The 14203-nt window shown below is 37.3% G+C and overlaps 1 protein-coding gene across 1 annotated transcript in view; it reads left to right on the top strand.

Annotated features, from left to right (window-relative positions):
* The window catches only part of LOC133563262 (DNA-binding protein RFX7), a 38092-nt gene that overhangs the window by 7996 nt on the left and 15893 nt on the right, over nucleotides 1-14203 (top strand). Inside the window, exons 2-5 of the mRNA XM_061917290.1 lie at nucleotides 6205-6238; nucleotides 11696-11782; nucleotides 12159-12196; nucleotides 12293-12415. Of these exons, the coding sequence (XP_061773274.1) occupies nucleotides 6205-6238; nucleotides 11696-11782; nucleotides 12159-12196; nucleotides 12293-12415 (282 nt within the window). The remainder of the gene's footprint in view (nucleotides 1-6204; nucleotides 6239-11695; nucleotides 11783-12158; nucleotides 12197-12292; nucleotides 12416-14203) is intronic.

Genomic DNA, 14203 nt, shown 5'->3' with positions numbered 1-14203 from the left:
TATTGGCTTTATTATAACAAAAGATCTTACGGTACATTCAACATATGTTTCTTATTGCAAGTTTGTCCTTACATGAAATAGTGAACATACAAGACAATCTATTAGGAAGTAAGCAAACAAAGGCCCTTAATTTGTCTGCTGACATATGCAGTAACATATTGTGTCATTTTCCATTCTGGTATTTTGTCAAAATTATTAAGGATAAGTGGTAGAAAATGAATTATTAATCTACTTGTTCATTTACTGGTAATATCTGCTTACTTTGGCTTTTAACATGTTCTATCTACACTTCTGTTAAGATGTAATAACCATTTATTCTTCTGTTGCTTGATGCTTTACATTAGTTTTGGATGATACCACAAATTTGGCTATCAATCCAATACCAAGTAGTTACAGGATTATACATTGGTCATATTCAAAATCCTCATGTGTCCAGGGACATATTTCCCGAGTTAATAAACATAATTTAAATTAAAAAAAAAATTAAAGAAGATTTTGTGATGCCAAAAAAATGTCGACTTAATCATAATAGCATTGACAAGGTACGCTTTTGTACTTGGTATCATTACAGTGGATGTTAGGTGTAGATCCACATTTCAGAGGCGCTATAGTATTGTATATGATTCATTAATACCGTGGTACTATACTAATACCGGTACACCGTACAACCCTAGTAGAGATTTATCCAAAAAGCTTTGCGCAAATCCGCCATTTTTTTTCAGTTGTAGTCCAAAGTTGTAGTCACTAAGTTCCTTATTTTTCTCTTTTCTTTTGTTGTGGGGCAGACTGACTCGTACATGCACATGCGTGCTCCTCCACTGTTGCCGTTTCTAATAAAAGGCAGTGTTTAGTTCTAACTTATACCTGTCAGTACACTCCATATCCATCCATCCATTTTTCTAAGGCTATAAGCGCTTAAAACTACAACGTGGATGACGGGGTGGAGACGCAGTCGAAGGGGGCTTTGGCATGTAAATAAGACTGCCCACAAAACGGCGCATTCTAAAGAGACATTTAAAAAACGACTTGAAGGTAGTCTGTAAGACCAAAGAACCACCATTACATGTTATCTGGACCAGTGATTGTCAAACTTGGGTACGTGTACCACGGGTAGTATGGGGGCTCCATCAAGTGGTACATTAAAGAACCACTTGATTTAAAGTATGGTGTTTTATTTCCATGTATTCAAACACAGTGTTACTGTTCAAACGGTGTGTCATGTTACAGTGGTCAAAAATATTAAATACACGGGTACTTGCAAAATACAATCTCTGCCTTATTTTAATGAATACTTATGCCTACTACGCAACTTTATTTTATTGTATGTCATTACGGTGGTACTTAGAAAGCCAGTGTTTTCTGAGGTGGTACGTGGTGAAAACGTTTGAGAGCCACTGATGTAGATTACAAGGACGTGTTTTAAATGTAAAAAAAAAAAAAATTCATAATATGACCCATCTAAAGAATTGCACTGCCTCATACTGTGAGTTTTTTTAAACATTATGGTTGCCTTATGAAGTAGTGCAATGCAAGCACAATCACAAACATGCTGTTAAATGCATCCTGTGCGTGGAGCTGAAATGTCATTAGTGTTGCCGCTTATGGAACGGCAAAAAGTGTGTTTTCAGTTCAGCCCTCATTTTGTTGTTTGTTCCATCAATACTACATGTAATACATTGGCTGATATTATTTTGTATGCACTTGTTAGTCTGTGTATGCAAGAACTGTTTGCACATGAAAGCTATTGAGTAACAGTCCTTTTTTTTATCTACCACAGAGCGTTATTTGGGATAGAGCTATCTGCCGTTAACACCCTCAGGGAGTCTTTTCTTTTTTTACGCCCTTACACGAAAACAATTGACTTTTTTGTTGATAAACAGAAGTTAGAGGAACATTGGTTATTTCTAATTCGAGTACACAATAATTGAATATGCTTGCATGGTGTAACCTGCCACTGATTGACTTTGTGTTGTACGCTATCAACTACATCAGTGGTTCTCAAAACATTTTTCACTATAATGACCAACATTGTTAATACAGAAGCGTAATATTCATTAAAAACAAGGTAGAGGTTTTATTTAACAAGTATATTTAATATTTTTGGCCACTGTAGCATTACGGACATTTTGCACGATAACACTGTGTTTAAATGTAGGGGGGAAAAAACTCTACTTTAACGAAGTGATTCTCTAAATTGATGTTATATATGTGTGTGTATATATATATATATATATATATATATATATATATGTATATATGTATATATATATATATATGTATATATATATAATTATATATATACATATATATATATATTATATACATATATATATCCATCCCCCATCCATTTTCTACCGCTTATTCCCTTTTGGGGTCGCGGGGGGGCGCTGGCGATATATATATACATATATATATATATACATACATACATACAAACCCCGTTTCCATATGAGTTGGGAAATTGTGTTAGATGTAAATATAAACGGAATACAATGATTTGCAAATCCGTTTCAACCCATATTCAATTGAATGAACTACAAAGACAAGATATTTGTTGTTCAAACTCATAAACTTTATTTTTTTTTGCAAATAATAATTAACTTAGAATTTCATGGCTGCAACACGTGCCAAAGTTGTTGGGAAAGAACATATTCACCACTGTTTTACATCACCTTTTCTTTTAACAACACTCAATAAACGTTTGCGAACTGAGGAAACTAATTGTTGAAGCTTTGAAAGTGGAATTATTTCCCATCCTTGTTTAATGTAGAGCTTCAGCCGTTCAACAGTCCGGGGTCTCCGCTTTCTATTTTACGCTTCATAATGTGCCACACATTTTCAATGGGAAAAAGATCCGGACTGCCGGCGGGCCAGGAAAGTACCCGCACTCTTTTTTTACGAAGTCACGCTGCGTCCATGATAATGTTGTTTGGATGATAACATATGTTGCTCCAAAACCTGTATGGAACTTTCAGCATTAATGGTGCCTTCACAGATGTGTAAGTTACCCATGTCTTGGGCACTAATACACCCCCATACCATCACAGATGCTGGCTTTTGAATTTAGCGCCTATAACAATCCCAATGGTTATTTTCCTCTTTGTTCTGGAGGACACGACGTCCTCTGTTTCCAAATATAATTTGAAATGTGGACTCGTCAGACCACAGAACACCTTTCCACTTTGCATCAGTCCATCTTAGGTGAGCTCGGGCCCAGCCAAACCGGCGGCATTTCAGTATATCGTTGATAAATGGGTTTGGCTTTGCATAGTAGAGTTTTAACTTGCACTTACGGAATACTATGATTTTCAAATAATTTTCAACCCATATTCAGTTGAATATGCTACAGAGATAACATTTGATGTTCAAACTGATAAACTTTTTTTTTTTTTGCAAATAATCATTAACTTTATAATTTGATGCCAGCAACACATGACAAAGAAGTTGGTAAGGTGGCCATAAATACTGATAAAGTTGAGAAATGCTCATCAAACACTAATTTGGAACATCCCACGGTTGTGCAGGCTAATTCGGAACAGGTGGGTGCCATGATTGGGTATAAAAGCTGCTTCCATGAAATGCTAAGTAATTCACTAACAAGGATGGGGCGAGGGTCACCACTTTGTAAGCAAATTGTCGAACAGTTTTAGAACAACATTTTTCAACAAGCTATTGCAAGGAATTTAGCGATTTTACCATCTACGGTCCGTAAAATCATCAAAAAGTTCAGAGAATCTGGAGAAATCACTGCACGTAAGCGATGATATTACACACTTTTGATCCCTCAGGCGGTACTGCATCAAAAACCGACATCAGTGTGTAAAGGACATCACCACATGGGCTCAGGAACACTTCATAAAACCACTGTCAGTAACTACAGTTGGTTGCTACATCTGTAAGTGCAAGTTAAAACTCTGATATGCAAAGCAAAACCCATTTATCAACAACACCAAGGAACGCCGCTGGCTTCGCTGGGCCAGAGCTCATCTAAGATGGACTGATGCAAAGTGGGAAAGTGTTCTGTGGTCTGACGAGTCCACATTTCAAATTATATTTGGAAACTGTGGACGTGGTGTACTCCTGAACAAAGAGGAAAATAATCATCTGGATTTTTGTAGGCGCAAAGTTCAAAAGTCAGCATCTGTGATGGTATGGGGAAAATTAGTGCTCAAGGCATGGGTAACTTACACATCTGTGAAGGCACCATTAATGTTGAATGGTCCATACAGGTTTTGGAGCAACATATGTTGTAATCCAAGCAACATTATCATGGACGCCCCCGCTTATTTCAGCAAGACATCGCCAAGCCACGTGTTACATTAGCGTGGTTTCGCAGTAAAAAAGTGCAGGTACTTTCCTTGCCCGCCTGCAGTCTAGACCTGTTTCCCATCAAAAATGTGTGGCGCGTTATGAAGCGTAAAACACGACAGCGGAGACCCCCGACTGTTGAACGACTAAAGCTCTACATAAAACAAGAATGAGAAATAATTCCAATTTCAAAGCTTCAACAATTACTTTCCTCAGTTCCCAAATGTTTATTGAGTGTTGTTAAAAGAAAAGGAGATGTAACACAGTGGTGAACATGCCCTTTCCCAACTACTTTGGCACATGTTGCCGCCATGAAAATCAAAGTTAATTATTATTTGCAAACAAAAATAAAGTTTATGAGTTTGAACATCAAATATCTTGTCCTTGTAGTGCATTCAATTGAATATGGGTTGAAAAGGATTTGCAAATCATTGTATTCCGTTTATATTTACATCTAACACAATTTCCCAACTCATATGGAAACAGGGTTTGTATATCACAATATAGATTATAGGCCATATCGCCAATCCCTACTTTAAACTACTTCTTTAAATGTACATTTAACCATTTTTTGGTTAACTTAATGCGGTTGATATTGAGGTCAAAACATTTGTTTACTATGTATATTGAGGGTCCGTTCCAATGAGCGTGGATATTTTATTCTTTCTTAGTGTTTTTTTAAGTCACTTTTCATTCTTGGGAGTAGTTTGCTGTTGGAAAAGTGACATGTTCCCATCATTAGTTGTTAGAGTATTACAATTTCTGAATGTGACATAAATGTTAAATAGGTTGTGTATGAACAGAGAGTATAAGGTTTTGGACCATCTGATTGTGGCGGTCTGCTCCCTGTATGATTGGTGTCAGAGCTAGGTCCGCATTGCCGGCAGTAAGTCGGACCTGTTGATTCTCTTCATAACTTTTATAGACAGAATTTTTAGGCACAATCAGGGCATTGAGGGGATCCGGTTTGGTGTCTGCAGGATTAGGTCTCTGCTTTGTGCAGATGATGTGGTCCTGATGGCTTCATCTGGCCAGGATATTTAGCTTTCACTGGCTCGGTTTGATCCAGAGTGTGAAGCGACTGGGATGAGAATCCATACCTCCAATTTCTTGCCCGGAAAAGGGTGGAGTATCATCTTTGGGTTGGAGAAGAGATTTTGCACTAAGTGGAGGAGTTCAAGTACCTCGGAGTCTTATTCACGAGTGAGGGAAGTGTGGATCTTGAGATCGACAGGCGGGTTCTGCAGTAATGCGGACCTTGTATAGATTGGTCATGATGAAGAAAGAGCTGAGCCGGAAGAGAAAGCTCTCAATTTATCGGTCAATCTGCGTTCCCCTCCTCATCTATAGTCATGAGCTTTGGGTCATGACTGAAAAGACTAGATCTCGGGTACAAGTGGCCGAAATGAGTTTCCTGCGTTAAGTGGCGGGGCTCTCCCTTAGAGATAGGGTGCGAAGCTCTGTCATCCAGGAAGAGCTCAAAGTAAAGCCATTGGTCCTCAATATCGAGAGGAGCCAGTTGAGGTGGTTCTGGCATCTGGTCAGGATGCCCCCTGAACGCCTCCCTGGGGAGGTGTTTAGGGCACGTCAACCGGTAGGAGGATACAGGGAAGACCCAGGACACGTTGGGGAGACATAGTCTCCCCGCTGGCCTGACAACGCCTCGTGATCCCCCTAGGAGGAGCTGGACAAAGTGGCTGGGGAGAGGGAAGTCTGGGCTTCGTTTCTAAGGCTGCTGTCTCAGCAACCCGACCTCGGATAAACAGAGAGAAGTTGAATGGATGGATGAACAAAACCAAATAGAGCAGTCTTCCAAATGAAAAACTGTCTGAATGCATATTTGCTCCAATCCCATATTAAATACTAATGTACATTTTGTTCTCTTTTTGCCTGCAGCAAATCTGTACAATCAAAAGTGGACAGCATATTGGTGAGTATCGGTTGCATGCTTGTTTCTTTGTATAATGCTGACTACAGTAGGTAGTCACATTCTCAGACCATCCCCAAATTTAATTGAGACAGCCATCATGTTTTTATTTTATACGGCCCACCTCCAAATTTCCTGCAAGTTTGATGTTGACGTTCTCCGATTTAGGGTCAACATTTGTAATAAAAAGGACTGTTGAAAAATTTCTATTAGGTTTAGCTCTAAAACTTTCCCTGTTTGTTTTTATTTGCCATTGTTTACTTTCGAAGATAAATTCTTAGAATGCTTCTCCAAGCGCCATCTACATAATCCACACTAAATGACTGTTGTAATTCTAGTAACGATTTACGATCATATATTAACTGTGTTCACCTCGCTACACATACTAAGGTCTGATTGACGGTAGGAGCTACTGTAGTTCAGGATGGGTAGCCAATTCGGTACCTTTATAGGCACCGACCAGAGTCTGTCGGTACAACCAAGTACAGATTCGCATGAAATCTAATGGCGCCATATTTCGATACCTTTGTTACTTGTGACATCACTCAGAGCGGACTCAATTGGACTGCCTCAAAGTAATGTTACAAATTTTAATGTTAATTTACATTCGATTTGCCATAGATATGCTATCAATAAGAATTAGCAATTTTAAATAGCGATTTCAACACATCCAAATTTGGTAAAGACAACTAAAAATAAATTGCTTGTTGCAATCAAACAGCTGGTGTGTAACTAAGTACAATATTTAGTTTAAACTAGAGATTTCCCGATTAACATTTTTGACCTCCGATCCCGATCCGATTTTTGACATCAGTTGCAATTCCATTTCAGGTCCCGATCAGATGCTTTGACAATAGATCATAGAAATTAAAATGTTTCATAGTGAGTAACTAAACACGATAACATATTTTTATGAAACAAATCTTAATACATTTCGAATTTGCTAGTATTCTTGATAATCAGATTATTACATTTGAGGACTGAATGCTACACATCCTTTTTTTTTTACAAAATAAAGTGGCTAGTGTACAATAACTAAAGAAAAGCAATAACTATTATTGGCTCCCATTTAATTCATTTGGGGTTTGCCCTCAAAGTCTCCCTGCATCCAGAGACTTACTCCCTGAAAAAAAAAACAGCGACTTAAAAATGTGTTTTGAAAAAAATAAGAACAAGAAAAATAAATGATTGCAAAACCTTTGACAGCTTTTCTCCTCTTCTTTCTCATCCACTTTCTCATTGTTATTCTTTTCTCCGTCAGCGCAAGAAGCTATATCACCAGTAGGTGGACGGCGATTGGATCAGCGTTGCACTTGTTTCACTCATTAAACAAATCATCAAAGCAATAAAATACGAATGGATGCTTTTTTTTTAATGTCATTAATAAATGTACTCGATGAATCATTGGATTCCTAACTGGAACATAGCTGTGGTAAAAGTCGTCTGGGCTCCGCAACTAATCAGCCGATCACCGATCAGTTAAAAGTAGAGGAGACAGCCATCAGCGTGGATCTACGTTAGCTTTATTTTGCAACTCACTTACATAAAAACAACGTACGTAATGTACTATATGTAACATGTACAACTGCGCCACAGCGTACACGTCATTTCCCGTCCTTTACCAATTGCTATTTCTTAGGAATCAAAGTATATATATTTTTTTATATATTACAAATAGCCTATTATTTGCACACTTTTGCCCAAAATACTTTGATCACGAAACCGGATGTTGATGTAAGCAATACACACAAGATTGTCTGGAGCGGAAGTAGCATTTCTACGATATGGACATATTTTGATATATTCGAGACGACAGTGATCTACAAAATGTGCAATGTGCAAATATTAAGAGAGCAAATGAGCAAATTAAGGAGAGAAAATGCAGTTGGAGCAAGTGTGATGTCAGGCTCGCTGCAGCTTTTGCTGTTTGTCTATCAAAGTACAGTTTCTAAACATGAGTGCTGTCTCCAATAACACCAGAAAAAGACGCTAGATTTATTGCTAGTCAATAGGTCACTAAACGTTTGAAGAAGTCTCTGGAAACTTGAAAAATTCTTAACAAAGTAAATTGTACAATAAGCAGCAACAATTGAAATATTTTTGAAAAAAAAAAAATATATATATATATATATATATATATGTTCATACTATTTAGTAATAACACAGATTTTTAAAAAAATGTATATTAACACTTAATTTTGCCTTTTTATAGAAAATACAGTAGAGCCCAAAAATTTGGACACACCTTCTCATTTCAATGTGTTTCCTTTATTTTCATGATTATTTACATTGTAGATTGTAACTAAAGGCATCAAAACTATGACACCTGTAAAGTAAAAACCCTTTCAGGTGACTACCTCTTGAAGCATATCGAGAGAATGCCAAGAGTGTGCAAAACAGTAATCAAAGCAAAGGTGGCTATTTTTAACAAACTAGAATATCAACCGTGTTTTCAGTTATTTCACCTTTTTTGTTAAGTACATAACTCCACATATGTTCATTCATAGTTTTGATGCCTTCACTGACAATCTACAATGTAAATAGTCATGAAAATAAAGGAACCACATTGAATGAGGAGAAGGTGTGTCCAAACTTTTGGCCTGTACTGTATATGCATTATCGCAGATTATACAAATTATATGAGGATGTCATGTTGACCACACCCCACAAGTATGTTAGAAATCTGGGGGGAACCCTGAGGCCTCAACAAAAGAAAAGATTGGCACATTTAACTTAATGGCACAGGGAACTTCCTGGCTAAATCAACACACCGTAATCTATACACTACTGCCATCTAACATCTTGGAATTGCAACTGCATGCACAGTCTACTATCTAGTACAGTACAGTACTTGCAAACGAGACACAGGAATGTAAGAAAACAAGATAACAACTAGACAGTACAGCTTAGTGTTAAATGTTTTTAGAGATTCAATATCCAAACGCAAAAAACTACAACATGGCTGACGGGGTGGAAAGCAGTCCAATGGGGCTTGGCATGTAGGTATGTAAGTTAAGACCAGCCACAAAACGGCGCATTTTGAAGAGACAGTCATAAAGCGGTTTGAAATGGTCTGTAAAACTACAGGTTAAACAATGCCAAATTTGGACCAAAGAACCACCACTACATGTTACGTAGACCACAAAGAAGTGTTTTACATGTAGGAAAAAAGTTAGATAACAAAATGGTATTAACGCATTTGAACACACATAAACGTACTGTTGAGTACCGGTATCGATTCCCAGGTACCGGGATTTAGTACAGTATCGATTCATATGCTAAAGTTAACCATTCTTAAATGTAGCCAAACAAACTGGCAGAGAGATAATGTCCTGTATGTACAGTATCTACATTTGATGCTTATGATTGCAATTTTACAATTATTAGAGACTCTGGGTTAATGAGATATATTTTCTGTGGGAAAAACTATTATTTATTATTATTTTCAGATGTATATATTTAAAATAAAATGTTGACCACAAAGTGTTATCAAAAGATAATTCTCTAGCATGCCGAGTTGGTTCAATTCTGAATTATATGGACCAAAGTGCTTCCAAGTTAAGATGTTCAACTGTATTTGTTTTACAATGTCTATCTGTCAGCTGTTATACTGTAATTAATGTAACATACAGTTTACAGTAGACTTGATCTGACACTTGAAAATAACAACCTGCCTTGTGAAAATTTTCTTAGTTCAGTTTTTTCGGTTTGAGGTCACATTTCTCACACACACACACACACACACACACACACACACACACACACACACACACACACACACTGACATATCAAAGCTATTTAAGAAGTTTTTTGTGTTTGTTTTTTTATGAAACTCAGCAAGTGTGTCTGGTGTTTGACAGATTCAGGTTGGCGGCATGTGTCCTCATTAAGCACACAGACAGCACAAATTGTGTTTGAGGGAGTTTATTTCTGTTTAAACCTCCTATGAAAAAAAAAAACACCTTCACAATCCTTCATGCTCACATTGAGACATACTTTTAAAAGTAAACATTGACAGCTTCGACTGTACATACCAAAAAAACTAAGAACATTTCCGGATGTCCAAAATAATAAAAATGCAAACTAATGATATCCGATTAAAGTCATTCATTCAAAGTCAAATCATCCATTAACACTTTAGAAAGCACTGATTAGAAAATAATAGCAATAGATTTTTTTTTTATTGCTTTGTTTTTTTGTAATGCCCACAGTAAAAGTGCATGCAACAGCATATGTACACACACATTTTTCATACATGAAATCAACAGTTACATAAACTATGTCAATAATATTTAAAGTCATATGCAATGATACAATCACAACATTTAATAGAACAATTTAAAATACTTTGCTGATGCGCTTTAAATCAATATTTATTGACCACCTTACTCTTCAATGTACTGTATCAAGCCAATTACATCATCAGGGCATGTCAAATTCAATAACAAATCTGCAAACTAATGACACTGCATTGTAAAGGGCCAATGCAACGACATCATTCGCACATGCGGACACTTCAGTGGCTAGGGCTTCACTCCATGCTTGTAGCGATAAAAATGTAGTAAACCGTGTTTCCATTCACCGCTCATTGGCTGACATCTCCCACCTCATTCAGTTAAGTGTCTGTTTCCCCTGGCAACAAAGAGGCTAACAGTGAAGGAAGAGGTAAGATGGATCCATTCTTAGAAACCAATCGAAACGCGATCAAGGTGGAGTTGATTTGACGACAGCTGTCTCACTCCTGATGTCTTTTGAACCCATATCTTCTTCAGTAAGCATATACATACATGTGAACGAGATATACTGTTAAATGTAACCTATTCAGACCATTTTACTTGATGAGTGTCTAGTATGTCCATTCATAGCCACTCATTGTCAAGTGATGTTCTGAAATATAGATTTTATTTTGTTGAATCCCTTTTTGATTATTCTTAGTAGTGGTATTGTATTGAAATTATTTACAGATCATTAATCATGTGAGGGAAGTTAAGGCAACTAAATCACTTAGTGTTTAAAATTTACCCAAACATGGATGGACAATCAGTTGTATGATAATAAATATACATACAAAATGGCAAAACCGAGATAACAAAGCTATATGAATATACGGCTATGGAGTTGGGACTTTGACGAGGGCTCGTTTAGATCGTCACTGCAGCTTTTACGGTAGATTGCCAATCTATTTGTATCACAAAATATTTGTAAAAAAGAATTATCATAACATAATAAAATATAATCTTTTTTTTACGTAAACGAATGTATGGGAAACACTGCACTGATATGAGGTCTTGCATGACATCATGGAACACCATAGTTTGCTGTGCATTTTCAGAGGCTAATTTTCATGTATACCTTCAGGGGCATTCAATAAATAATGTCATGAAGCATAAATCTGTTGATGTATTTGGAAGTAAATATTCTGACAGTTCTGACCATCATGTTTTCTTTGTTTTTTTGCAGCAAGATGTTGAGAAGTTTACAGACATCGAAAAGCTCTACCTCTACCTTAAGTTGCCTTCTGGTCCCAGCAGTGGCAATGATAAAAGGTACACGACAATTTCTGTTTCACACACAAATTTTAGTTAAGCCCTCCATTTTTCTTGCTGATGCCTCCTTGTCTGGCACATGACTGCTTTGCTCATTACATTTCTGGCATCGCTGTCTCATTCCTTGTCAACAAAATGATCCACTGCTACATCACGAACAATCTTTAGGTCTGTAAAGTTCTCAAAGAGAAATTTATTTTGTCTGATCTGCTTTGTAATGTGTGCTGGTGATCACTCGTTCATGCCAGCTGTTACTGAGTCTCATTATGACGCAAAACATTGATTATATGTAGATTTTTGCTATACCTAGCTGTCTGTGTTTCATTTGTTTCCCCATATCTATTCATCACCCCAACCCCCAAATTGTGCCCAATTGGACTGAGAATGAGAGGGGGTCCTCCACTCCTGGATTATGGTATTCAAGTTTCTGTCTTCACAAGAAATGATGCGTCCCCACTCCCCATAGAGGACACCGCCTCACACTTTGCTTTCTCCTTTCGCACCACAACAGCGATCAGAGTTCCATGTCATCGAGTCGCACTCAACAAATGTATGCGTTCAATTGGATACGGAATCACCTAGAAGAGCACCCGGAGACGTCCCTCCCCAAGCAGGAGGTTTACGATGAATACAAGTGAGTATTTCGGCGGGCACTGAAACACGGTTTCATGAAGGCACTAGTAAACGGTTAGTAACCAGATCAGAAAAAAGTTGCTATCTGTGCCTCATTTCCGTGCTGAATGAACACAGATTCAGCCACCTGCAACAAGTGCTGGATGGTTATATCGAGCAAGTAGCATCTTGTGAACAGTGGTGTGCCGTCAGGGCCAGCAAGGCCTTCTCTGCTGGCCTAACATAACCAGAAATCATGATCGTAATTAAAGAGAAAAGTAATTTTTAATTTACTTTCCCTGAAAATCTAAAAGTATTCATATTCTCTTCATGTCATATTATGCTCCTTCCAGTGCTGTGGTTTTGAGGTTAGAGTTTTTATCAAAGCAGAATTCAGCTAGCTTATGTTGCCATGCTGTACGAAATCTTCCGAGCGCCTTCAGAATCAACAATGCAGGCGTCTATGCACTTGTAAGTGAACGTAGACAAACAGTTGATAGACAATTGGGATAGCCAATCAGATCACGAGTTGTCAGTAAAGCCTTTTAGCTGGCCTCACGTTGAACGTGGCATTTACGCGTCCTGTGATTGGATATTTACCGGGACTTTCAGCGGATGAATTTGGAACACATACAGTTGAAAAACATTTGCGAAAACCAATCTGATCACAAGTTGTTGACAGTAGCCTATCTAGGTAGCCTGATGTTAACAAGACTGTGATTGGATACTCACTTGTCATTCCAAAGTGAGTATCCAATCACAAATTACAATTTAGGAGGAAGCGGGTAGTGTTGTCCCACAAAGGAGAACAAAATAGGTGATTAGGTGGCAGATATATATTTGCAAGGCCAGAGAAACTACATCTTGAAATGTGGAAATGCCCGTCATTTCCACTCAAATCCCGTATAATCGAGGGGTTATACGGGGTTGAAAGGGTGCTACAAATTCTGAGTTCAAATATTTTATTTCTTTATTTTTTCAAGGTTAATATGTTTTTTTGCAATTTTAATTTTGACAGTACCACATAAGATATGTTTTAATTGCCGATACGGGTTTATTGAGTTTTAAATGCCCCAGAAAAAAAAACGTTTTGTACACTATTGAGGCTCTTCAATACAAAAGTAGTGCGTAAGTGTGTTCCTGTGTAGTAATTCTCCAGCAATGGTCATGTGGTTACATAAATTATGGTATTTTGAGAGGTAATCATTGAAGTCGGACATCCCTGAAGGCCTAGGTGAGAAACGCATGGCCCGCCACTGCTTGTGAGTAAATGTAGGATCCCAAAAAGAGGCACATAAAATCTAACGCTCTTTTTAAACTTAATAGCCGACCTTAAGTAGGAAAACTAAAATATTGCTATTCGGTAACAGTAAAAGAGAAAGTCAAACACAAATACAAAATAGACAGAGTAGACTTTGACTGAGTGTAACAATACTCAATAAAATACACACAAGAGAAGGCAAGAACTACGTCAATATTGAATAAAGCAAAAATATCTACTCCAGATTTTTTGCTGCTTGCCAGCGTTACCATATCTGAGGTATTGTGTAGAAATATGGGGAAATAACTACAAAAATACACTTAATCCACTAACCGTGTTCCAAAAATATCAGTTACAATAATACATAATGCTAGATTTGGGGAACATTCAAACTCTTTATTTATTGATTCAAAAATGTTAAAATGCAATGATTTGTTGTGTTTGCAAACTGCTACAATTATGTACACAGCAAACTGTAATTTGCTATGCAAGAATGTACAACAATTCTTTCTCAACAAAATAGGAGAAATATAACCTCAAAGAAAAATG

The sequence above is a fragment of the Nerophis ophidion genome, linkage group LG12 (assembly GCF_033978795.1).
Source record: "Nerophis ophidion isolate RoL-2023_Sa linkage group LG12, RoL_Noph_v1.0, whole genome shotgun sequence".
NCBI classification, from domain to species: domain Eukaryota; kingdom Metazoa; phylum Chordata; class Actinopteri; order Syngnathiformes; family Syngnathidae; genus Nerophis; species Nerophis ophidion.
This window is presented reverse-complemented; position numbering and strand designations above follow the sequence as displayed.